The sequence below is a fragment of the Phaethon aethereus genome (genome assembly GCF_964289735.1).
Source record: "Phaethon aethereus genome assembly, chromosome: 26".
NCBI lineage: Eukaryota > Metazoa > Chordata > Aves > Phaethontiformes > Phaethontidae > Phaethon > Phaethon aethereus.
The window spans coordinates 4,188,896-4,215,763 of NC_138602.1; the positions used below are offsets into that span (position 1 = coordinate 4,188,896).

At 40.3% G+C, this 26,868-nt stretch overlaps 1 protein-coding gene across 1 annotated transcript in view; it reads left to right on the forward strand.

Annotated features, from left to right (window-relative positions):
- ARHGEF18 (Rho/Rac guanine nucleotide exchange factor 18) overlaps window positions 1-24,278 on the forward strand; it is a gene marked incomplete at both ends in the record, with an annotated part of 45,750 nt that extends 21,472 nt beyond the window's left edge. The window contains 21 exons of the mRNA XM_082011114.1: window positions 2,335-2,402; window positions 3,990-4,053; window positions 7,126-7,270; window positions 8,085-8,197; window positions 8,351-8,491; window positions 8,993-9,243; window positions 9,987-10,112; window positions 11,383-11,500; window positions 11,922-12,170; window positions 13,001-13,077; window positions 15,327-15,505; window positions 16,424-16,515; window positions 16,830-17,018; window positions 17,678-17,815; window positions 18,887-19,008; window positions 19,457-19,513; window positions 20,172-20,219; window positions 20,814-21,281; window positions 21,934-22,261; window positions 23,906-24,028; window positions 24,118-24,278. Of these exons, the coding sequence (XP_081867240.1) occupies window positions 2,335-2,402; window positions 3,990-4,053; window positions 7,126-7,270; window positions 8,085-8,197; window positions 8,351-8,491; window positions 8,993-9,243; window positions 9,987-10,112; window positions 11,383-11,500; window positions 11,922-12,170; window positions 13,001-13,077; window positions 15,327-15,505; window positions 16,424-16,515; window positions 16,830-17,018; window positions 17,678-17,815; window positions 18,887-19,008; window positions 19,457-19,513; window positions 20,172-20,219; window positions 20,814-21,281; window positions 21,934-22,261; window positions 23,906-24,028; window positions 24,118-24,278 (3,257 nt within the window). The remainder of the gene's footprint in view (window positions 1-2,334; window positions 2,403-3,989; window positions 4,054-7,125; window positions 7,271-8,084; window positions 8,198-8,350; window positions 8,492-8,992; window positions 9,244-9,986; window positions 10,113-11,382; window positions 11,501-11,921; window positions 12,171-13,000; window positions 13,078-15,326; window positions 15,506-16,423; window positions 16,516-16,829; window positions 17,019-17,677; window positions 17,816-18,886; window positions 19,009-19,456; window positions 19,514-20,171; window positions 20,220-20,813; window positions 21,282-21,933; window positions 22,262-23,905; window positions 24,029-24,117) is intronic.
- Between the last annotated feature and the right edge of the window lie 2,590 nt (window positions 24,279-26,868).

Sequence of the window (26,868 nt, forward strand, 5' to 3'; positions counted from 1 at the left end):
CCCTGCTAATACCCCGTTCAGAAAGGCTGTCCATAAAGAATGCAAAGAGATCTTACATGCAGAAAAAGGAAATCAACTTCACTAGTATTCAACTGCTTGTTCTCATTCTTAACTGGAGTGTACTTGGTTCAGCACTGTCTGCGTAAGACTGTCTAATAGAGAAAGCTGGAGCATATTTTATAAAATTAAGGATGCTTATAAAACAGCCTGATTCTTCTGACCGTTTTCAAAATTCTGTTATGTGGGCAAAAATAATGCCACTTGGAAATCATTAAGTTAATTGCATTTCCAATAGTCTCTTAGAGAATCAAGCCCTTGGATTCACCTGCAGTTTTCTGAGGCTTTTCTGTAGCGTTTTCCAGTTTTCTAGTATGTTCTCTCCTGTAGTGTAAAGGCTCTTTCAGCAGCATAGGAAACGGATACACAGCAGTATTAGATACATCAACTAATTAAGTGAAAAATACCTACAGAGAATGATATAAGCTGTTATCTTTAACAGAGCAAGTGCATGTTGCTAACATTGCAATATTTAATAGGAAAAGAATTATCAAGCGTAATCACTGAAGACATGTAAATGTCAGGGAATATGAATGTCTAGTTCAAGTTTGATAAAATGTTTATAGATTACTATATTACACAATTCTAGATGAATGAAGTGGATTTCAAGAGGAGAGGCGATGCCGCGGGGCCGCGGGGGAGCGCAGTGGCTGTATGAACGCTTCCCGCCGTCGGTGTGCCTGTTCTGCCCTGAAGGGAACCCGTCCCTAAGCTAGACTCAAATCCAGCACAGCCTGATGTCATGGAGAATTTTTTCTATTTCCTTTTGTGTGGTGATTTTTGGCCTAAGGTTTGCTCCTTTGTCTCAGGAGGAAAAGGGTTTCTATTGTCAACTGGTTCGTCATTGTTGTGGCATGTCTTTTAACAAGCTCTTCATTTTCTGGAGATAGGTGGAGGCCAAAATAGCCACAATAGCTCATATATTTGTTATCCTTTATTAGTTTTAGCAAGTGAATAGTTTTGATATGTTTTTATCATACATTTGCAGAGGTACGTACATATGAACTTAGATATAGTGCCTTTTGTTTTGTTGCATGGGGTACAGTATTGGTAGAAATATCCCAAATAAGAGAGAAGTTGTGGGAGGTGATTGTTTTTGTGGAAAGTTCGTGTGTGGCAGGCGCTCAAAGCGCAGCATTCTGCCGTTATTTGCCACACTTGTACAAGTTGCATAACACGTAAGCATCGTTCAGGGCTGTGCACTCAGTCTTTCTCTCAGTCTTGTTTTTATATCTTTATTAATTTATTTGTGTGTAAGGCCAAGTAAGCGTTTTCCTCCTCTTCTCAGAGTTTAACTGTAATTATGGAAAACGCTTAAAAGTGAGCATTTCTTTACGTTAGCCAGGAGCCTTCAAGCAGATCACCAGTCTTGGCGCCAGGCGTGGGTGATGGTTCTGTTTGGATGAAGAGACCTGAAATAGTTTTTCCTCTGTGCTTTAAACATAAACAGGCTTTTCTCTAGCAGATACAGTGTTCATCTTCCCAGTTTTGTTCTGTCTCTCTTTTAACAGGCGTGCCTGAAAGGTAAGGGAAGAAACAAATCCTGGTTTCCTTTACTGTCTTAGTTGCCAGTGTCCTGTGTCTGCTTTTGAAGAAGGATCTTATTTTATGGATGAGCAGAAAGACTGCAGAAAATCTTTGACACTACCAGTTGTCGTCTTGTTTTCTCAAGCAGTATTTCTTATATGGAAAAAAAGAAATTGGACTTTACTATGCTATTAATGGTTTTATGCCTTTTGGGTGAGAGAGGGTTGCTTTAGTTCTTTTATCTGGAAACAGTTCCTTTGTGAAGCTAGGAAAGTGGTAGTACCCTGGTGGTGGTAATACTCTGACGCCTCTGTGGTGTGTCTTGAACTTTCCTGTAGTTAGTCCAGCTCCTACTAATACTCTATGCCGAAAGGCAGCTATTCCTATGGAGCCAAATAAATTGCTGCCTTTTTGAATGGTATCAATTTTGAATTGAGATGTGGCAATAGCCTTTGCAAATATGAGGGGAGCGGTGCTCTGGTTGAGTGGAGATCAGGCAGAACGCTGTCAGTAGCGTCTCTTTGTGCTTGTCATTATCACTGATCAATTATCAGTGATTCTGACTCGTACTGAAAAAGCTTGAGTATTTGGTGTAAAATCAAGAACAGAACGTGCACAACAAGGATGCTCACTGAAACACCTGAGCTTACTCTGCATCTCTTCCAAAATTAAGATCTTTTGTGTGTCGCTCTTCCTTTCCCTAGATGGGAATGACAAGAATAATTTAAGACTTTTTTGTGTGTGTTTCAGATTGTGCAGTGAATGTCCATAAGAACTGCAAGAGTTTACTGTCTGAATGCAGCAGCATCAGACCCAAGGTGGGTTTTAAAATTTGTTCTCCTTTTATAATAACAGTGCTTGACATAGTATGTTTAACTTAGTGCGAGTGTGTTAATTTACATGAGTACAGAATCTTGCCTTACATCTTCAAGACATCAAATAGTTATTAACTTGTCATTGTAGTTATTTATGACAATGTATGTAGGGAAAATAAAGTGAAATGTCTTACTGCTCTACTGAAAATTACTTGCCATTGCTTGTGTCTGTCAGAACTGTGACTAACCCTTATAAGAATGCTCAAACCCATCACTTTTTTGGGGAACATAATTGCATTAGATGGTACCTCTGAATTTTATGCCACTGTATTTTAATAGGTTGTGCCATCTCAAAGCTGATGGAAGAGTGTGAGCGGTGGAGGGGAATTTGGTTAGAATAGTTGCATATTATTTATAAGCTGAGCAATGCAGAAAAATTGGTTCAATTTTTGAACTGTGGTGAACTTTATATGTTGCTAAGCTGTTCATTTTTTATCTGTGTGACCATGGTGCCTGTGATTGCATGTAAGGTCACAGGTTGGTTTCAGAAGGCTGCCTATGTGTCGGGTTTTTTTTTTTATTCTGGTATTGGTTTTGAAAATCATTTCCTCCTCCTTACAACTAATTATACTTGAGGGAGTTTTAGTTTGTTTTAACCTGCAAGTGTCGATGATTTCAGAGACTGATAGCAGATTAGGGAGTACCATGAGGGGCAAAAGAGAGAGCAGAACAGCTCAAACCTGGGCAATTAGAGGTTAGAGGAAGTGCTTTCAGTCATCGGTGATTTAGAATGTAACTTCTGAGGGCAGAAATGTTCTTGTGGGGGTTTTGATATATACTTTGAAATTTCTCGAGGCATGGTGCATTTTCCTTTTAAACCTACAAAAAATTCACTTGCTCTGATGCTTTCATTTCCACTCTTTACCATCTGCCAAACTTTCATGGTTGAATCAGCCCTTACAAACCACTCCTGAAGAGAGCAAAGAGGGAACAGCAGCACACAATGATATGGGGAGTGAAGTCAGAAATGAGATCCTCAAAGTGAAGCGAGACTCCCAAAAAGCCATTTTGTACAGACTGTATTACTCATTCGATTTCTTTGCATCTCAGATAAATTGTATCTCCATGAGTTGTAATATCCTAGTGTTGTAAGAACAAGAAAATTGTACAGATTACCAAAGATGGAATTTTAAATGGGCAGTCTAAATTTTGGTTGAAACTGGCTGGGTTAGTTTCATTAGTATTGCAGTAAACTAAATGGCAACAAAGGGTAGGTAAAGACTGTTTACATAAAGGGATTGCTTTCATTTAACAAATTATTTTTTATCATTGCTTTAATTCAGCTGTGACTTCATTTTTGGTTCTATTTCAGCCTGGTTTATACTTGATTAGATTTTTATACAAAGTATTAATGTCTATACGCCATTCTTCTGGCATGTGAAAAATTCAAAACTGTTACTGTGTCAGATCTTTTCTACTTTAAGTATACAGCTTCACTTACAATTAGTGCTACATGATAGGAAAAATAGGATTCATTTTGGACTGAAAGTTTGGTCTGTATGTGTAAGGATATTGTATTTTTTTCTATAGCAGAAAGATTTGCAGCACAGACCTTCTGGATCTCCACAAAGTTCACCCCAGTGCATTTCCCCAGGTTTGTACTAAAGAATGATTTCTGTGCTCAAGGCTTATCTGTTCAATTGTATTTTTTTCTTTAATATGTTTTAAAGGCTATACACAGTGTGTTATTGAAGTATAGAAAAGGTCTCTTTTAATAAGATGGCTTCATTTTTTTTTCTGTTGGGAATGGCTTAGAGGCTCCGGGCAATCTCCTGTGTGTTTTTATCTTTTTATCTTTTTATTTTTCTTTATACCTTCTTGCTGTGTAACCTCAAAATATCATGGTGAAAAGAGATCAATAAGCTAGTTTTTCATTGATTGTCTATTCTCTGACCTCCTGAAAAGACTAGAACTGTGAACTTTGTTTTACATCAGATTTTCATAATTGTCTATTTAAAACTTGCCTGCAGCTAGTGGTTGCTAGAAATCTCTCAGACAAGCTAGTACTAATGGTCTGAACATAAATCTTTGAAACAAAGTAGGAGAAGGGATCTGGGAGAAAAAAACAAGAAGAAAGAACAGCTCTATTGCAGCATGGGCTTTGAAATAGCTTTTTGCTGCTGGAGGAGACGATTGCAGCCACAGGTGTATGATTGAAATGGCGTTTTATTTTGTAGCCATTACGAGGTCTACGCTAACAGAACTCTTGGCTTTCAGATGATTGCCCGTGACTAGAGCAGAATTATTTTCTGCCTTGCAGTTGGTCCATCTGGTTACTTTGGTGGCTGTAAGAAACACAGTTGACATGCGTGTCCGAGTATTGCTATGTGTGGTTCATAGGTTTTTGTTAGGTGTCAGTCGACTTGCATTGCAAGGTGTATTTCTTTATGAAATGATTCTTATCAAGAGGTCGTGCCAAGGGAATAATTGTTATAAGAAGATAAGTGGCTGCTTGCATTACCGAGAACGGCTTTGTGCATTTAGGGGAAAGTGCAGAGGCTAAAATAGGAAGCAATAAGGAATAATGAAAATAGGAAAAGTTGGCTGTAGGGTTTGTCGTTGAAACAGCTCTGTGGTATACAGTCTGGTCTGGTGTGATAGGTTCCCAGCGATCGATACGGACTCTCAGCAGTGTGCAGACAGTGCTAATTGAACTCAGAAAATGGCTTTTGGTTGCTGCAGACTCTGCTAGGCAGCCAGTTCTTATTTTCCATGGCCAAAAGCAGAAGCTGAAAGTTAAAAGGAACAGCTAATAGCACGGGCATTGTACGTCTTTACCCATGGTGTAACGCTGCAGACTGCAATGCCCGGCAAAAAAGGCCGAAGGGATTGCATCAACATAAAAGGGAAATACATTTTGAGAAAGGTACAAACTGTGTTGGTTGTGTCCCCCCATCCCTCTCCCCATGTTTTGCCTCTGGAGATTTCTAGATTTGGCCTACCGTTACGAAACAGAACTTTATGTTCTTGGCTTGTGGAGCCCAGAAAGAGAACTTGACGGCTGATGATTTTGATACTTCCCCAAATGGAAATGGGAGGGCATTTATTACTAAGCCTTTGCTTAAGAATAGATATTAGCATATATTAGCTAGATATTAGTATATAGTATGTATTGAGTATATAGTATATATTAGTCTCCTCTTTTGGGACAATGGGCTTGGAGCTCATCACACAGTTTGTTGTAGCCTGAGAATGCACTCTCTGTGTAGCCAAGAGATTTCAAACCCCAGCAGGTATTGGGAAAGGGATTTCCAGCAGGAAAAGATGCGGCAATATAACTTCTGTTAAGTGTCATTGACGAAACTTCCCCTGCAGCCCTAATACGATCCTAGTCAACTGTTTGAAGGAAGATGAAACGAGAGACAAGGCGATGTAGACTATGAGATATCAAGAAATGTAGAAAAACCTGTTTTATGAGAAGCAGCATGAATACCTTGGTTTAGCAGTGTTTGGTTGAGCAAGGCAGGAGTGGAGGGAGTGATGATTGTTAGCAGAGGTACGCTGAGGAGCGCAGACTAAGAAAGGGGAACTTTTGGGGATGGGTAGACACCAATGTTTTTACGAGGAAAGTTGTAAATTGGTGATGCATAAACCTTGCCTGGGAACTGCTACAACAGCATGGTCCTGAAGCAGCCTCCCAGACACAGTACTGGAAGAGGGGTTCGGTCTGGGTGTAAGACAAAGCTTCCTTCCAAAGGCAGAGTCCTGGGTTCAAGGATCCATGAGATCTCTTCCGCTCCCGTGTCCTTAAAAGCACTTTGAAAAAAGGGCATCTGCAGACCTTGTCAGTGATAAGTTTTAAAGATTGTCTGGCTGATTCTTTGTCTTTGATTTCCCTGAAGATCCTTTTTTAAAAGGATGTATTTTTTCTCCTGTTCCTTATCATTCATTAGAGACATTAGTGCTAAATAATTGTATCCATTTTTTATAAGTCTATTACAGGCTTCCATGTATTGTGTAATAGTGATTAAAGTTTTAAATATCTTTCCAGTTCACAGTCTGTCTAGATTTAAAAAGCATTAAAATGCTGCAGTATTAAATTTAGCTCTAGTATCTATTACGTTCAGTGTGTGTGCATGCAGATATAAATCACTGTGTAGCAATAAGCATTGCAAAGAACTTGTGGTTTTTATGTGATCTCGGATTTTTCTTGTTTGCCATGAAATGTTCTGTGCCCTTATACGGTAGGGTGTGAATAATTGTGTGTAGGTTCTGGTGTTTTACTAAAGGAGAAGATACTTTGCAATTTCCACACTAAATGGGCACAGTAGGGACCAATTTCCTGCACTTCAGACCTGCTGATTTAGCCAATAGAGTAAGTTAAGTGGCAGCTTTACATTTCTAGAAGGATCACAGGTAGTATAAAAACAGTGCATCTCTGGGGCCACTTTACTTTGGTGCCAAGTCTGAGGGCAGCCAGTAGTGAGCATGGGGAATACAAATTCAAAAAGCAGCGGCAGAAGCAATACAATTCCAGCTCATCCTGAGCTGTCTTTTTGTGGTTCCTTTTCAAGAAAATGGAATGAGAATGTTTTTTTGGACAATGAGCTCTTGACATCCAAGATCCTGTCTGTTCTCCGTCCGCATTCAGAGAGAGGTTTGAGAGCAGGCGATCTGCAGTGTACGCCTCATTTTCTGAGTACCAATTCAATTTTTGCCTCTCTAGCCGCTTCTTTGAAGGAGCAGCCCCGAAGTCTTCTCCTGGGACCGGATGGCACCCCAGTACTCTCACGGAATCTCGGTATGACTATCGCCCAAAGAGGAAATTCTCAGTCTTCATTGAATACTGCTGGAGCTGTTAATAAATTTGGGTAAGCAAGCTGCTTCTCTTCTAATTCACTATCTTCTGCTGCCTGCCCCCCGCCCCGCCATGTGAAACGAAAAACAATTACAGAACTAAAGCAAGAACTCACATTGGCTTTCAAGCTCAAAAAAGATTTATCGAGCTTTTAATGCTGAAATTCATTTCCCTGAGCAGTAAGCTTTTTTTTTTATTTAAATCACCTTGTCTTTATTCCCTCTGTACTATGTCATTAAAGATACCATATAAAATAGGGCAGTATTTGAGTATCTCTGCCTAGATTATGGTTTTTGTGGCTATATTTGTCTCCAGACTTGTTGAAATTCAGTAATCTCTTCTGAGTTCAGTTATTCTAGGTTGTATTAGTTCTGACTAGCATAGGAGACAGCAGTGTTTTAAGTTGCAGGATACCTTGATTAAAGTAGTAGACAAATTCAAAGCTATCTGCTGTTTTAAGTAGCTGCTTACTTTTTATGTGCCACAGTTATGCTGCCTTTTCAGTGAAAGTGCCCTTTGTACTCTGAACTAGCTGTGGCTTGTCACCAGGTGATGTCTTTTTAAAATGTCATACCAGAAGTTGCATATTTGTTCATGCTGCTCTAATTAAAACTGTAATATTTCAGTGATGGAGTTCCTAAATTGATTTGACTGTTTAAAGTTGGAGTCTAATGATAGCTTTTATATATTTATTTTAAGTTAATTGCACTATCGTTTAGGAAAGATGTTTGGTAAAGCAATTGGATATTTTCCTTTTTGGTCAAGCAACTTTAAAAAATGTTCATGTTCTGGTTTGGTCCCTTGGTCTAATTTCTTTGGCCATTTAGACTAATTTCAGGAGACATGGATGAAGGGGATTCGGGCTTTATAAAATTTAAGCAGACTTCAGATGATGTGGTCTCGCTTGCACCTTCAACAGCAGACTCCATTTTTCTGGAAGGTATGGGATTTCTGTGCTTTTCAGGATTTTTATGCAATTTTTCACACAGTCTTAAAGCAGCACTGAGATATTGTCACTTTTGTTGTTAATGATGGTAATGACGGATGTGATGGGAAACAATAATAACTGAAATTGCATGTCCTTTCGGTCTAGATGCATATTCTGTATCCCTCCGAAGTGAAATAGAAACGGATGCTCATGAGTTTGAGGCAGAGTCTTGGAGTGTTGCAGTGGAACAGTCTTATGCAAAAAGGCAAAAGAAAGACGTTATAAAAAGGCAAGATGTCATTTATGGTAAGATTTTTTTGTTATTTTTGTTATTCTTATAACTTTTTCTATTTCATAGTGCCACTGTTCTGAAACAAAGCAGAAATCATTATTTTTATTGGCTCCCACTTTGAGTTGAGCTTGAAAACTAAAATTGAGTGAAGATTTTCAAGACTGTTACCTGTCTTAGTGTGCATAAGTCTTCCTATTAATGAAGGATGCTTAATTTTAAGCAACCCATAGTTTTCAGTATGCCTTACTGTGTAAGCAGCAAAGCCCAACTATACAATTAGGGAATAGCTCAACTGCAACTGGGAGATGTCGTTAAGTAAGTCGGGTCAGTCACTGTTTGGTTGGGAGATTAACAGGGCAAATTTAGGAGCTTCACATCCGTGATGCAAAGATTGTGGTGAAGAAGAAGGTGGTGCAAAAAATGGTGGTTTGCGGAGCCTGCTCTTTTGTATTTCATTAGTCACTGCACAGCATATAAATTACTTGTGACTTTTTTTTTTGTTTCCCCTTGACCAGAACTAATGCAGACTGAAATGCACCATGTTAGGACACTGAAAATAATGCTGAAGGTATACTCCAAAGCCATGAGAGAGGAACTGCAGTTCCCCAATGCACTCATCAACAAGCTCTTCCCCTGTGTGGATGAGCTGCTGGAAATGCATGGGCAATTTCTGCTCCAGTTAAAAGAGCGACGAAAGGAATCCTTGGAAGAAGGCAGTGACCGAAATTATATAATCCAGAACATTGGAGACCTCTTGGTAAAACAGGTGTGAATTAAATTCTACCAATGTTGTTGACACTATTAAATTTCTAAAAAGCTAACTGTGAGGTTGAAGTTATGTTATGTAAAGCTTGATTTAATACTGGGTTGAAGATTATCTTCCCAGAGTAATGTGGGAGCATGACTCCCAGGAAAATACCTGGTCACAAAAAATATGACACGTTCATTGAATGTTCTTTGGGGACGTGCATATGCATGTTGTGGGATATGCCACTGCAGATGGTTTGGTTCTATTGTTCATCTGTTCCAAAAGTAAAGTAACATATACCTGGTGTCCGTCCCAAACGTGGCTCTCCTGCATTTAATGCCAAGCTTCGTGGTTCTGACCTTTTAAAAAATACAATAAAGATTCTTTAAACTGATTACAGCTTCTCTTAACTTCAGCACTCCTTCCAGTATGGAGTGGACACAGTTTCTTTCATATACCACAACCCTTTTCTGCCCCTCACCTTTTACAGTCCTCAGTCTTTTTTAAGAGCAGAGGCCTAGAAATCCTTTTAAAAATTCTCATAATGACAACCATCACTTAATATTTGGTTATCTTGTGGTATTCCAAGCTCTCAGATGTCACACTGCATAAATCTCTCATGTCTGGTACGGAAGAAATTGAAATATTGAAGAAATGTCTCAGAAATCCGTTACCATAAAACCATGTTAAACCTGGGTCTTGCAGTGGAGGTAGGTTTACTCTTAATGATTCATGTCTTTCATTCTTGTATTTCCAATTAGTTTTCAGGTGAAAATGGGGAGAGAATGAAAGAAAAATACGGTGTGTTCTGTTGCGGGCACAATGAAGCTGTTAGTCACTATAAAGACCTGCTCCAAAGCAACAAGAAGTTCCAAAACTTAATAAAGGTAAACAACATCCAGAAGTCTCACATTCTGACTGTGCAAAATACACTTTACGTACAAAATAGGTTTTATTTTGTACTTGAAGGTCTCTTAAATTTGAATGAGCAGGGTTAGAGGCATATTCTCATTATTTGATGAGTTGTGAGCTTCTTGTATTTTAGATCTTTTGAGCTTTTTGGACACAAAGCCACAACTAGCAGGTGTTAAATTTGAGGCAGGCTCTTGAGAGCACGTAGGACTGGGGAACAGGGCATTTGTTCTATTCATGGCTCTGTCACTGACTGCCCTGCTGTGTGGCCATCTTGCTAAATTGGCTTGATAATAAATTAAATCAATGATAAATGCTGTTGATGAACTACTGCAGAAAAAGCAGGTGCTCTTAGTCAAGTTTTGCCTACTATGTCATCTTGCCAAAACTAGAAGATTGGCTTCAGGGCCGTTTGCTTGTCTGCTCTGTACTGTAATGTGCAATTAATAGGAAGGGCTGAAGAGACACGGCCGAAGTGGAAGCCTGTAACCTGAGTCTCAGATGGCATTGCCTAGTCCTAAGCATTCTCATTTTCCAGTCATCAGTAAGTGATACTGTGCAAACTTTCCAACGTAGCTCTAGACTTGTAGCTTTTCTTAACCAAGTGTTTTTAAAAGTGAGAACCCTTTACTTTCAAGGAACTAAATAGGTGACCAGAGTATTAACATATATAGCCTCAGTCCCTGTAAAGAAGGAGCTTGGTGCTGTATTCTACTGTCAGGATTGTTCTGTACCTGCAGTCAGACTAACTAGTGGGATTTTAATGCTTTACAGTCTTCCCTTTCTAAACAGAAATGTGTTTCTATATATCAGCCTACTGGGGAACATACGGTGGTAAAATACACACTTAGTTTATTCATTATTGACCTAATTTGGCTCTTAGGTGGTTGGTTCTGGTTTTAAAAATATAGTACTTTTCTATGTATTTAAGGACCGATCCTATTATAAAAGGCAATCAGTTAGCAAATGGGTAGTCAAACAGTTCAGATTTGGAACTTTCTCTGCTGGGCTCCAGTTTTAGTTAACAGTAGTTGAGAATAATAGCTAAAATGTTTTTCTAGTAATAAAAGCAACTTCTTTATGTTATCAGGAGTTTTGCTTTAGTAAAAGAGTGCAGCTAATTTTGTGGTACTATGCCTAATTGTACAAAAATGTTTCGAGACAGAAAATGTGTGAATGGAGAGGCGAAGGATTTAGAAGAGCAAATATATACAATGGATGTGATGGGTCTGTTTTGTCTTCTAGAAAATAGGCAACTGTTCCATTGTGAGGAGACTTGGTGTTCAGGAGTGTATCCTTCTAGTTACGCAGCGCATCACCAAATATCCAGTCTTGGTGGAACGTATTGTTCAGAATACAGAAGGTAGGTTGTTTAATCTTTCCTAGAAGCCTCACAGTTGTCATCTGATCCTTTTTCTCCCGTGTTTTGCATGTTCTTTTCTCAGACAAGGAGGGACAGGCTGGTACTGCCTTATACCTGCTTTCTCACTTCTTTATGAGCTGAAGATGCCATTCTAGGTACAGATCCAGATCAGTCTCACCTCATCAGAGGGTCAAGAGCAGCATTCAGTTTCAAGTTGGCAACCACAAAGCCAGAGTAGTTAGGCCTGTCAGTTCATTAGATATTTAGAGCTTTAGGATATTTTATTTTATTTTTGAACTAATCTCTTAGGAAACACTGTTATATGTTCAGTATGGAACCTTCATGTTAAAATATGTTTGGGTGGCTCATATCTTGCATTCTAGAGTTGAAAATGTGACCGATTGCTACTCTTTTCTCTTAGCTGGAACTAGGGATTATGAAGAGCTGACCCAGGCCCTTAGTTTAATTAAGGACACAATCACTCATGTAGATGCCATGGTAAACGAGTGTGAGAAGGGGCAGCGCCTTAAAGAGATTATGCATAAAATGGAGCTAAAATCATCTGGGAAATGCAAGAATGGGCTTTTCTTCCGGAAGGATGACATGGGACAGAGGCGGCTTCTACTGGATGGGATGCTGTACTGGAAAGCTGCATCAGGGCGACTCAAAGGTAAAGTACCAGGAAGCGGAAAAGTACAACTAGAAAACAAGATTTTTTTTTTTTTTTAATTTTTTTTTTAGTAACTGTTTATTACTGATCGATTGAGTATAAAATAAGATGACAATAACCTGCTTGTTTAATAGGATATTGGAGGAAATAGCACTTGTTCTATTCTTGGCTTGTCCAATAAGCATCTCTGTAATGGTGTATAAGTTCCTTATGCTGTTTGCTTATTATCTGTCTGATCTGCTTTCCAATTCAAGAGGGAGGTCTTTAGATAGCTGACAAAGCATTGAGTCATACTGACGTAGTGTCCTGTGGAAAGGCATTATCTTGTGCAAGCTGTGGTTCACACTTTGAAAAATTGTGTCGTGTCAACCCCATGACACCTTCATTCTGCATAAGGTCTGTTTTGCCAAAAAAATCAAAACGGTATCCATCACTGAGTATTTTTAAGAGCTTCATTGCTCAAATATTCAAGGAGAAGCTTCAATGGCACATAAAATGCAGCCAAGAGTAGGTGGTGCTGTGAATGTCTGCAGTTCCAGAAGAGTCTTCTGTTGAGAGAGACATGTTCCCTCGTGAGTGTTTGAGTCAATGTGTAGGATGCTTATGTAGGTGGTTTTGGCTCTATTTGTATCGTGATGGTTCTGCACGACTGCAAGCTGTCTGTGGACAACCCAAGCGGAAGGCAGTAGCGGACCCAATATTGCAAATGTCGACATGCTATTCCCCAACCCACAGGAAATTTAAGTCAAGTGATTTTTGAGTCTGGCCTAGTCCTTCTGCTTTAAAATCTGCTTTTTTTTTTTTTTTTTTCTTCTCTGTTGTTACTGTAGATATTCTGGCAGTCCTGTTAACTGATGTACTGTTGCTTTTGCAAGAAAAGGACCAAAAATACACATTTGCATCAGTGGTAGGTATTGTTCTCCTTATTTAACGTATTCACTTAGAATATTTATGAAAGCAACAGTAACTACAGAAGAAATACAGTTAGAGATGTTAGATACTTGTTATGATATGTTCAGAATGAAAATTAAGTTAATAAACTGGCCAACTATTATAGAATCATTTTTTCTGAAGCAGTTCTGGTACTTGTCGGATCCCTCCCACTGTCTCTTAGTGCAAAATAGTGTTCCCTTGCATCAGTCGGTTCTAGCTGCCACGTCTCCTATGGTTTTCTGATGCCCTGAGCGTGTTCTGAGGTTCACTGCTTCTCCTTTTCTTGTGCTGTGACTTTCCCTGTCACTGAAAGTTGTTAGGCTGCTATTTTGTACAAGTCATATATGTTACACATGCTAGAACTGTGCTTTGCAAGGCACTTGCAAGGTCTACTTCTGTTTGTTAATGTGAAGGGAAAGAGTCTTCCATTTCGGTTAGGGATGTGGTAACCGTGGTCACAGTAGCCTAAGATTTGCTGGGGGCAGAGAACTTTCCTGAAGTAAATGTAATAAGCATTAAATGCAAATGTAATTACTGCAGCACTCTAGAACACTCAGTGGATTCACTTGCTCTTCTAGGGCGTTTCCACAGGTATCCTCAGAGCAGTTAATGGTGTACATTTTGTCCTCATCTAGTTCAGTTATGGCTGTAATAGAACCAGTAACAGAGAAACTATTTTATGTAATTGTTTTCTTGGGTGTATTTTTTTCAAGACATTAACTTTAGACCTGAATTCTAATGGCAAAAGCTATTTTGGTGACCTCAGGGCTGTAAAAGCAACTGCTTTTCAAATTACCCTTCTTCTAATGCACAGAATGGGGATACTTCCATGAATCAGGATGGCTGGAAGTTGTTTCTTCTTGAACAGCATTAGGTGAATCTTTGAAGAATAGTTCATTTTATGACATTGACTCTGATAGACTAATTGTGCCCTGTTGTGCAAAACGCATTTGAGCTACGAGCAGAAGAGCAAGTTCACAGAGGGGGTAAAACAGACTGTTAATGTAATGTCTCGACTGTTGTGGCAGTTTTCCGTATGACTGCCGGTTGCTTTGAGATAACTGAATAGCTTACATCGAAGCTAGAGCATTGTTCACAAGAAATAAGAGCATACATACGCATTCTTAGTCAGTATAGCTGTTCACGGCAAGGTCATGCCCTGCATTCTATGTCCCCTTTTCTGTAACTTTTCTGTGAGCACATATCGTACAGTTGCTTATCACAGTCCCCAAAAGCTGATCTCTGCTACATGGTGGGTTTTTTCTTTCCAGTAACATGATCTACAGTTACCGACTGATCAATTTTTTGCATCTTTGTATATATACGGTTTGTATTTGAAATTTAGATATCACTTCTCCATAGATAAATCAAGCAAGTGAGAGGAGCAGATGGATCTGCTCAGTGGTTCTGTTTTTGCAGTGACCTCTGTTTATGGCTTGAGTTGCAGTGCAGCTGCTCAGAGGTTGGCAAAACCTAGTGTTCCTGATGTCTGCTTCACAGTTCAGTTTTCTTATTGTCACTCTAAGTTATGCTGTGAAGGTTCGGCAATTACAAAGAGCTGTTTTCTTCTGGGGAGGATCTTCCTAGGCTACATATATTGGACCTATGCTGTGTGAAGCATAGATAGGTTTTTAGTAACCAGTATCCCTCCTGTATTCATTGCAAAGACTGCCAGCTAATCCAGTTAATCCTTTGTTATACAATATACTATCTGTCACCTCGTTTTATTATTCACAGGGCCTGATGGCCTGTTGTAACACCTCTGTGTTATATTTGTTTTGTAGCTAACTTGCCAACTTAGACCTTCTAACACTTCCTTTTGTTCTCCTCTTTCACATAAGTCATTAAGGTTTGTTTTCTTTTTCAAATTTCGTTTTTGCCTCTTTTTGAGTAAAATTTTTGAGCCTGTTCTTAACTTCTGGGACCCAGTGGGAATCCTCAGGCGTTTAAATTGATATGTGCTTTAATATTCAATCAGGTACCAACACCTCTTGTTTTTGAAATGTATATTCTTCATTCTATGTTTTAATCTATAGTTGATGAGTAAAAAAACCCGACAATGTCAAAAGTTTCATGTGAAGAGGCCGTAGCAATAAAGTTATAGTGTTGTGATGTTGTGGCTCATGGTGGCCCTGTATAAGTAGGAAGACGAGGGGAGCTAGGAAGCACAAACCCTAAAGAACGCATACGATGTAGTGCAATAAGTTATATTTTGTTTTGCAGGACTCTAAACCACCAGTTATCTCATTGCAAAAGTTGATTGTAAGAGAGGTAGCTAATGAGGAAAAGGCAATGTTTTTAATCAGCGCTTCCTTAAAAGGACCAGAAATGTATGAAATTCACACAAGCTCGAAAGAGGAGAGGAATTCCTGGATGGCACACATCCGCAGAGCTGTAGAAAGGTAAATTATGAGTGAGAGTGGGAGGGCTTGATTTCTTACTCGTTTGTCTTCTCTTTGCAGGACTCATGGGTGTAAATTTATAGTCAAACACATCCATTTGACTATCCCTAAACTTTCTTTGTAAGACTGAAGTGCGATTCTGTTCGTGTTCATTGGGAAGAATCACAGAATCATCAAGGTTGGAAAGGACCTTTGAGATCCTCAGTTCCAACTGTTAACCCAACACCACCATGCCCCCTAAACCATGTCCCAAAGCGCCACATCCACACATTTTTTTAATATTTCCGGTGATGGTGACTCCACCACCTCCCTGGGCAGCCTGTGCCAATGCTTGATCACTCTCTCGGTGAAGAAATTTTTCCTAATATCCAATCTAAACCTCCCCTGGCACAACTTGAGGGCATTTCCTCTCATCCTATCACTAGTTACTTGGGAGAAGAGACCAACACCCACATCGCCACAACCCCCTTTCAGGTAGTTGTAGAGAGCGATGAGGGCTCCGCTCAACCTCCTCCAGACTGAACAACCCCAGTTCCCTCAGCCGCTCTTCATCAGGCTTGTGCTCCAGAACCCTCACCAGCTTCATTGCCCTTCTCTGGACACGCTCCAGCACCTCAACATCCTTCTTGTAGTGAGGGGCCCAACACTGAACACAGGATTCGAGGTGCGGCCTCAGCAGTGCCAAGTACAGGGTGCACTAAAAAACTGCCAAAAACTTTATTTTGTTAGTGTTTTTTTTTTTAAAGTAAACAAAAAATTTGGTTCACTGATGTCAAATGCAACAGGGCTTTGGGTAAGGGAGGAAGATTGACACACAAGATAAACCAATCCTAGGCAGAAGCTTCAGGTTGAATCCTGAGATGGTTTTAAGTTATCTAATGTGCAAATCAAACATGTATCTGTCTCCCCTTTGTACAGCTGTCCTGATGAAGAAGGAGGAACGTTTAATGAGCCTGAAGCAGAGAGGAGGCTAGCTGAAGCAAGAGCTGCTAAGTTAAAAGATTTTCAAGGTAATGACTTAGTTATATATTCCATGAACTGCTTCTCAGCGGCATTTGTGATTTATGACCGTCTTGCTTTTTCATCACACAATGTGATCAAGTTTCTCCTTCATAAGTCTTTCAAGGTAGTGCAAGATTATATAGAAATACTTAAGTTAAATAAGTCGAATAAGCTTTGCATGCTCCATGAGTTTTTCCCTTAACTGTTAGTTATATCTCTGCATTTGATACTCTGACCATAAAATGAATAATGATCTTCCAAATTGAACATTGTACTCTGGCAGTGATTAGGAAGGCAGAACTGAGTTTGTTTCTTCCTTTAGAGCGTTTGAATGTGAAAGATGACCTGATTATGCAAAGTCTAACGGAGAAGCAACAGATTTATCTGGAAATGTCTGAAATGAATGGGTTTGAAGACCATTCCCAAGGATCCCGATCTAGGCTACTTCTTCGGGGGGATATCTCGGAAAATCTGCAAGGAGAGGCTATTTTGAAGTCTGCAGTGACAGAAGGTAAATGCAACGTGTATGCGTTCGCTCAGATGCGGGGGTGGGGATAAGCACATAGGATCTAAGCACAGGTCCTGAAAATCATCCTGTAATAACATAAAACTTTTATGTAACGCTGTTCAGACTTCCTTATTCTCAGAACCAATCTACAAGATAGGTGAAGTGCAGCTGTGTTTTTAGCTAGAGGACCTTCTCCACAGCTTGGATTTTTTTGTTTTTAAGAATCAACCAGTGGAGTCTTAGCATGGGTCTATTCAGTTGGGTAACAGAGTGCTCTAATAATACACCAATGCTGAAATGTAATACTATATGAGGGTTATATATTAAAATAGCCTATCTAAAGATAGTGTATTTAGAAAGCGAATAAGCATAAACATAATTTTTATTTGGGGGACAGGGAGGGAATAAAAAGCAAACACTCAAGACTTGATAATCTAACTTGCAGTCAAGGAAGAGGTCATCTTTATATGTGAAATATGAAGAGCCTGTTGTAAAGAGCTAGTCACGAAGGAAAACTCATCTGTGCTGCAGGAAACCCCTCAAACTGCCAGATCTTTTCATGTACTTGATTGAAAAAAAATTTTTTTTAACTTGTTAGCATGATGCATTTGTCTTGCTTCCTGGACATGGCTGTTTACATGACACATTCTCCTCTTTCCTAGCTGAAAATCTCCAGAACCTTATCTTCACTCACTTAGGCAATGGATCCTGTCAGCCTGAAGATGGCTCTGGGTCAGGACTCCCCAGGAGAGCAGAGACCTTTGGAGGATATGACAGTAGTCCCTCAATTTCAAATAAAAGTAAGAAGGGGACCATTCAGCAGTCTTCTGAGCTTCTTAGCTCTTCATTGTGTTTCTCTGTACAGAGAAAGAGATAAGAACAATGAATTAAGTGACGCTATGATATAAGGAAGCTTCACTGGGCTCTAAAAGGAGGAGAAGAGCAAACTTCTTACCATGCGGTATTAGCATGTTGTATGTCTTGCTTCTGATGCCGACACTAGAGAGCAGAGTAGAGCTCTCAGTTGGTGTTACGCTAGGGGCATTGCCTTAACCCATACTGTTTAATTACCACAATTCCACACAGAATTTTAGTTTTGTGGGGGGAAAAAAAGAAAGCTTGACCTTGAAAACCTAGGAAATCTGAATTCAGCAGCCTGCTTTTATTATTGCATCATGAAAACTTTTTCCACTTTCTTTTGTATCTGCACAGTCACTAAAGGGTTGCCGAGTCCAATATAAATTGTCCTTTGGCACAATGCTTTTTCAGTAATTAATGACATAAGTAGAAATACTAGATACTATTTATCTCCATTTCTGCTTCATGCTTTTTTTGAAAAATAAAATGATGCTTACTTCACTGGTGGTTAATCTCTAGAATTCTTTCTGTTGTCTCTGAAAGACTATATAGGCCTGTCATGCTATAGGTACTTTATACAGTATGGTTTCCATCTCCCCCTACCTCCTTCCATGCTTACGGTGGTGCTGCTTTGAATAGAATTTTTCTATTCAAGTAGGATAGAATTAGAATAACTAACAAGTATTCCATGTTATGAGCTTGCAATTCTGGTAGCCACAGACGATCATTTTCATACATACATTGTGGTTGCTTCACTTAAAATAGTATAAGGTAATTTGAACTTACTTTCCCTATTTATCTTAACCCACTCTTCTCAAGTTTTTATACTTTTTTGAGCAATCCTGCTCGTCACTGTTGTCTACCCTTCCACTTTGAATCAGCATGCATAAGCCACGCTGTTGCATATTGGTTAACTTCAAAGTCACCATTTTTTTCTGCTTGCTCTGTTATGCAATGAGTTTTCACAGGCTCTGTGCATGGTGTGAGCTGCTCATACTGCACTCTTCTTTCAGGTGGTAGTTTCAGGAAGAACAGTGGTGGTGACCAGAGACAGTGGGACTGGAGAGGCCCTGCAGTAAGTTCAGATGTGCAACTCCATGACCTCCCTTCCGATGCAGAAGAAGGATCTCAAACCGTATGTTGGGCTTATGCATGATTTAAATGCATTTCCCCATGTTCCTCTTCATAATAGTGGTGCAGGACAAGTCCCACAAAGTTAAAAGTCGTAACAGCTGATAGGGGTAGACTACAACAGAGTTCTGTCTGCCAAATTACTAGACTCTATTAAGGATGTTTTCTGGGGCAAGTTGATAGCTTGGCACTTGAGAGGCATGATAATTTGGTTTTATATTTGTTTGTTTGATGCTGTACCATTAACACTGACTTCAATCACCAGGCAACTGTTTCAGCCTGGCCTCTGATTTAAGTATTTTTGCTATGTGTCCTTCAGTGTCTGGGAGCAATCTCTGCTCCAGCGGTAAACACTCTTCCCTCATGACATGAACCGTTCCAACTTGTTCTGCAGCACTACCAATGCCCACAAGTGTCTCCAGCGCAGATGATGTTTTTGTCTTTTTTTACAGAGTGATGTAGCAAGGCTGGATGACAGCAGTGGTTTTCAACCCACCATAGAGTCTCAGGTATGTTACTTCTGCTGTTAGGAAATTAGTGGAAAATAGCCATATAATAATAATAGCATGCAAAAACAAAAAAAACAAAAAACCCCACCAAAAAACATTTTTAATGTCTGTGGAATCACAAGCACATTAACAGCCTGTACCTTATGACTCTAACGCATTATGAATACGAAGATAAAAGTCCCGCTAGAAAACAAAGATGGGTTCTGGGTATGTAGACAGGCATTTCAAAGAGCTGGCTAACTATTTTTCCTGCATCTTTGGAGGGTTTGCATGTTCTTGGCTCCCTCATAAAACTTGGATCTGAATCTCCTGTGAGTGTTACACGCGTGCTGGAGCACAGGAGGAAATGATCATTAAATAGCTCATGTGAAGAAAACTGAAGATGAAGATTGCTCTGTGGAATCCCAGTGAGATTTGCTGGGCACTGATTTACATCTGTGCAAGGATTAATACACTGAAATTCATCGTGCCTCTATATTGCTCTGCTGGCTGTTACTGTGTTAGAGTACTCTTGTAGCCATGCTGCCATTGTGTGTGTTTTTGTACAGATACCATTGATTGTATTCGCTGTTTAAAAAGAAAAGTCTAATGCATCAAAACAGATCTCTGTTCAAGTGTCTAATGTCTTTTTTCCTCCCCTGACTCCCCTCCTTTTCAGCTTGTCCAAAGGATACAGACGCTGTTACAGTTGCTCTTCAGTCTTCAGGTAAACCACTGTTTACTAACCAAGAGGTTTTTTAGGCATTAAATGTAATAAAATTTATGCAGGTGTGGAGAGGAGCTACCTTGAAAATATCCCCTAAAGCTAGAGTGAAGTGCGGAATTTAAGACCTGAGACTCAAGGAAACAAACACTGTGTCTGGTATTTTGAAGGAAGTGTTAGATCTATTGTCTTAAGTAATTGTTTCCTTTTTCCTTCTCACTTAAATGCAGTTCTTTTGCTACTTTGAGCTCCATCTGCTCTCCGTGCTCATTTCTTCTTAAAATTGTTGTTGATATACACATGTGTGTATGTATCAGTCGTTTTTACTGTAACCTTGTCATCAGCAATGTTCTGACTGATTGGATTCAGAGTAATAAGTCTAGGTGCAAGAACTATTAATTCTGGCCTACATAAGCGTAACTTATTGCTTCGCCATCCTTAGTATCATGTCAGTCACGATGGGCTGACCAAGCTGGAAGTTAGATCTGCTCTTGAAGACAAAAGTCTCTAACCTGGTAGACGCTGTTGTCTTTTGTTTAGCGGTGCATGTTTTTTGAACCCATGTGTCTTATGCTGAACTTCTCATTTCCCCTCCAGGCAGTGATATCTCAGCAGGACAGCTACATTGAGATGCAACGAGCCACCATGGTAGACCGGGAGAAGCAATACCGGCTGCAGTCTACACGAGGCAATCTGTTGCTAGAGCAGGAGAAACAGCGGAACTTTGAAAAGCAAAGAGAAGAACTGATGAATGTACAGAAACTTCAGAGCCAGCTGAAGCTGGAGCAGCAACGCCTGGAACGGGAAAGGGGTCGGCAGCAGAGGGAATTTGAAAGCACAGAAGCCCGGCTGCAGGAGCGTGAAGAGGAGACTCGGCAGCTGAGAGAGAAGTTGAATCAGGAGAAGGAAGAACTCGAGAGGCAGCGAGAGGCATATCAGCATGACCTAGAGAGACTGCGGGAAGCTCAGAGAGCGGTCGAGAAGGAGAAGGAGCGTTTAGATCAGCTAAGGAAGCTGAAGAAGCAGAACACGGTGTCGGGCACGTTCTCCCCAGAAATGGGACAGGTGAGGAGTTCGTGTTTGTGGAGTTTTATTTCCTGTTAACCTGCTTGCCTCTGAATGAAGCAGCACTAACCCATGTTCGCTTCTTAGCGGGCTCCTTTACCCATCATCTGAAGTAGCTGGTGATGGCTACTGTGAGGGAGCTCAGAGCTTGGCAGTTCCCCAGGGTCTGTGAGATTACACCCAGAACGTGGCTGACAGGATTTTTTTTTAAATACAGCTACTGCCTTATTGCAGGCAGGTGATTGCAGAGGGTGTGCTACGTTGGTAGCATTTTGTACATTTAGTTGATTTCTAAAAACATTTCTTAATGTTTCAAAATGTGAAGGTTGGGGTCTGATTAAACTGCCTCATTTGTTACTGTCTTAAAGTCCTGCTTTCTGTTCATCCTGTAATCACCTAATGCAGTATGCTTTTGTGTTCTTTTGTTAGGTGCAATATCAAACAGTCTGGAGCTGCTGAGATTCCTTTCAGTGTTCAAGGACTTTAAAATCTTTCTCTTCCCTCTGTTTGCCAGCGTGCTTTGGCTTTGTCTAATCTTGTGTTTTTCACTAGAAACTGTTTTATGTTTTCAGGGTTGAGACCAGTCTCTCCTTATTGTATCTGAGAGGGTGAAAATACCTGTTTGACTTAGAATACCTTTTTCCTCACGTAGAACCAGATGCTGAGTCATTCTGTTAGCTTCAATGGAGAAGGGGCTGAACCATCTCTACCCGTCTTGAAAACCTCTGTAAGAGTGAGCGTCTCTGGGATGGATTACCTGGAACGGCCAGACTTGGTTCGTCGGGACAGTACCACCCTGGAGAATCGCCCGGTTCTTGCACTGAAGAATGAAGTGCCAATACATCTCCTGAGCGCAACTAATCAGATACAGAAACCGGCTGCAGTCCAGCAGCAGATTCCTACTAAGCTGGCCGCTTTTACAAAAGGAAGCAAAGAGAAAAGTGGGAAGAACAAAGCATCTCATAGGACAGAAAGTTCAGGTAAGTGTATTTAAATGCATTTCTGATCTCTGCCAGCATCACAGGGAGACAGATGACTCTGACTACCCATGTGGAACCCAGAAGTTAATAGGCCACAGATTGTTAGTGTGCTTACTGCAGTTAGTAGGCTCTTATAATCCTTAAGTTAGGAGTTACGTATGTATACTATTTAAATTGGAAATACAGCACAAAGAGATAATGTTGAAAAGGCAGTTCTTGCCTAACTGTAGTGTTAAAGGAAGATAGCAAATGTTTGCTTGTTCTGCATGAGGGAAATGTTTTGAGGCCGGCTTAACATTTTCTTGCTCTCTGTCCAGAGTTGTAAGGACATTGAATGTAATGTCTTTCTTAGCACCAGTCAGTCATTAAGTACAGACTTCCAGGCCAGAACTGAGATGCTGTGTGTGTTGTAGAGTGGAAAGGGGCTAATTTTGCCAGAAATAGAAGCAAGTAAAAATACAGTCACCCTGGTGTAGTGTCATTTCTGCTGCTAACTGCTAGGTACTAAAGTTGTGATCTTTGTCAATGACAGACACAGTAAAAACCACTTTTCCTCTACCACTTAAAATAGCCTTACTGCCAGCTTAAGAGAATGGCCTATAATTTTAAGTTACAAAATTGTCTTTTTAGCTTTGTATAGGATTCAGACTTGGCAAACTTACCCGTCACTTGGGCCTACACTAGTGTAGCAGACTCAGGCCCAAACCTGTCTAGGGAGGGGAGGGGGAAAGTCTTTTGCACATTGTAGGAACATTTGTCTCTGTGCCTAAAGTTTAGTACAATTGCAGACTTGCTTATGTTTTTGCACATAAATGAAGCCTAATATCCTCTTACCCTGAATACCAAATGCTGGTAAATGGGCAAGTAAAGCTCTAATACCACATCTCCCCAAGTTTATTTTTAACAGCTCTTACATAGTGATCTCTGCAATGGAAATGTACTTAATGGTGTTTTTCTGGAATTTATATGAAAGGTATAAAACACAAATATATTGGTCTCTGTTGTCTCATGAGCATTAGTGGGATGCATGCTTGTTATGCCCATATGTAGATCTTAGAATAAAATGGAACAAGACTTTCCGTACCAGAGGCAAAATACTGTGTATTGAATTTGGGTTTTGTGACATTTAAAGAATGTGCACTGAGAGTTCTTTGGATCAAGAGTAACAGTTTCATGAATTGCTTTTACTGCTGAAATTCAGAAACTAAGAGGCCGTAACACCAGAATCAATGTACTCTGCTGCTGAGCAGCTGTGAGACAGATGGAGAACCGAGACAAAAGTTCATCACAGTTCTGCATGTTAAAAGTAGCACAAAAAGCCATCGCTTCTTGCATGCTAAGGACAAAGATTTTTTTTTTTTTCCCCTCTACTGTGCTTTATAACGCTAGGTTTTAAATCTGTGGTTGTCGGGGGCTGCTAGTAACTGAATTAGAAGTCCTCAAGGAAGAGGAGAGAAAGTATGCATGGTCTAAACAGCTGAAGAGAAAATTTAAGTAACTTGCAACAGAAGCACCAAGCTCCTTGTGATACAGCAGCTTCCTTGAATATGCAAATATGTCAGTACAGTGGGCCCCAGCATGGAATAGTGAAATTTGTGAAGTACTGCTACCCTCAAATACTAATTTGTGAAATATTTTCTGTAGCATCTGTTGATCAGAAGCAGCTGCTTCCCCCCAGGCTCGTTGGACGGGAGGATGGTGTCCTGAGAGGCCGACGATCGGCAAGTCCAGTCCTCCCAAGCAGCCAGACCACTGCATTCCAGCCAGGTACGTCTCGACCAGCTTGCATGCCCGTGGAAATTCCTTGGCCTCTCTGCGCAGTGTCATGAATATGTCGTCTTCCATTTTTTCTGTAGAGTTGTATGGCCCTACAGATGCTCAGCCAGAAGCACTTTCGTCTGCCTCAGCGAACCTATTCAAGCCCAATAACGTTCACGTTCAGACCCTGGTGACCTCTCAGCCGAGCCTGTTACATGTGCAAGATGATACCAGCAAAGAAGATGTCATTTTCTTCTAATTGTTTCCATTTAAAGATTAATCTTCTGACATACTGTTTCAAGAACTCAGGCCCCAGTGTGCAACGTGAGAGAGACCTGATATGGATGTCTTTTCATCCCTGCCCCACTACTACTAGCAAGAACCAGACCAGGATTACTGTTCTACTTTGTTGGCTTCTCTGCCAGCAGCTCAGAATGAGGGCACAGTAGTAACAATTTGCTTTTAAATTCTCCAGACATGGAAATGTATTGACACATGGCATGGGTATATAAATTCAGAGCATATTAAAATACTGCCATTTATTGTAATTTGCTCTTTTCGGAGAACGTACGCTCTTTGTGGGCACCATCTTGTAAATTGTTATAGTTGTTGTTGAACCGCCCACATTTTTATGTAAAAAGTTTTAGTAGTAGGCCCCAAAATGGCTGCAAATTTTTAAATCCATTTTCACAGGTACATGGTCAGTACTGGACTCTAACAGTGTGTCGATAACTAGTTGACTAGCAAGCCAGCCTCCTTACAGCCAGGCGTGACAGCCATTGCTACCTGCTCAGAGGAGCCAGGCTGGGGTCTCTTTCTTCCGAGAATTCAGTGGAGCACATGCTGAGTGGCCAGGCACAGTGGAAGAGAGAAGGTAAAGCTTCTTAACAGAGTCTTCGAGGGTCAGGAGCTCCACCTGCTTGTGGATGAGAAGGGTTGGACAGTGAGAACATACAGCAGTAATGAAGAGTTGGACTAAATGCACATTTCACTGCCTATCAGCCGGCACTGGGATACCTGTCCCCTTGGAGACACTGGGTAGCTCTCCGTCTTGGTGAGAGCGGTACAGGTGCCCAGGCAAAACTCATGACCTGGTTCAGAATGAACTTGGATTTTGTTCTTTGCTGAAGACATGTATAAGAAGCGTTTGAATGCAGTAATTTATTGTCTGTTTAATCCTAAGTTTTCTGCATTTCTTGTTTGTCCGTTAACTTGTTGGGACTTTATTCCAAGTACCAGAAGATATCAAAGCTGCTGTTGCTGCACAGACTTCTCTGCAGCGCTGTGTTAGGAATGAAGGGAATAAGAACTGTTTGGTTTTAAAACGTAAAAGAAAAAAAAAATACTCTTAGCTAAACCTGTGTTGGTTTAGCTGCTTACAGCTAAACCAGCTTTGATACCTCGTGTTAAATGGGTCAGTTCTTAATCATGGAATGGTGATATTAAGTGTTCTGCTCAGAAGGCATTATTTCCCTTTGTAGTAATTTGCACAGTCATTTTGTTGTATTCTATCACTTCACTCTGTATCACGGTTCTTTATTACGCACATCACCTAAGGATGTGTATTCCAATGTATGTTGAATGTGACCAGTCAGATATATTGTGCACAGGAGAGATTGTTTAGAGGGTATTATTACAGAATTAAAGAAATCAGTATCTCGGAGCTTAAAAACTTAGGTTAATACCTTTCAGAACATGATTGATAATAGTGTTTTTTCCTATCTTTAACTCTGATTTAAAGTGATTTTTAGCACCGGGGGATGGAACGCCTGGTCGTTCTCCATCCAGTCGCATGGCAATGGCATTGCATGGCAATCTGTCCGTCTCCTCAAATCCTTAATGCTGTCTCAGTGGTTAGGCCCTATGTGACATTAGTAATATTCTTTAAGGCCGTAACTTCACTTTGCTTGAAAGTATTTCAGTAGTTACAGTGCAAGGAACATTATAAATTTTCAGCAGAAAATACAGAGTTTATTTTTGAGTGGTGATAATTTGGGTTGTTGTCTTCAGACAAGAAATTGAAAAATCCAAATTTACTGGTCAGTGTGAGAGGGCAAAGATAAGCTACAGAATACTGAACTGGTCTTAGGGAGCAAGCACTCCTTGCTGTAACACTTCTTGGATTTAAGGGTCTTTTTCTTTGCAAAGTGACGCTGGTGTAAACATGAAGCAATGGCACCGAGTTCAGTGAGAGGAAACTCCAAACTGTCTGACTTGTTACCGGACTGGTGATACCCCCCCAAACAAACCATTACGATGACGTTGGACACATGTCACTATAATACCAAAGGACTGCTTGGTAAATCATTGGCAGAATTTACACAGATTATCAGCGGCTAGATTTGCAGAAAACAGTCTGGGGAACATAGTGATTTTTGCACTGTTGTGGTATGATGTTGGTGATGGTTAGAACATAGTTCTACCTTATATTCATTTTTTGCATTCCTAAAAGCTAGGTTGGAATGGAGGGGAATTCTTAAAATTAATGTAACTTCTGATCAAGCCAGCGTGTGAGATCCAGCAGCTCTATAGGACTGATTTTTCAGTTGGCTGATGTGGAGACTCCAGTCACCTCTGATACCCATGTAGTTTCTCCTGTAAACATACGGTGAGGCAGCAAGAATGCACAGTATGTTCTCTCCTTCGTGCTGTGGTTTGGGCCACTCCTAGTGAAAACTCAGTGCCTCCATTGCCTTAAATTACCAGGTTTTTAGGAGTTTTAGCCTAAAGCTCAGTTGCATCAGTGGAATAAACCACCTCAACCAAAGAGGGATGTCTCTGGGTATTTGAAAACAATTTTTGGAAACATTTATTTAGTTTAATTTTGTGCCTGTTCTAAAGTATGGGAG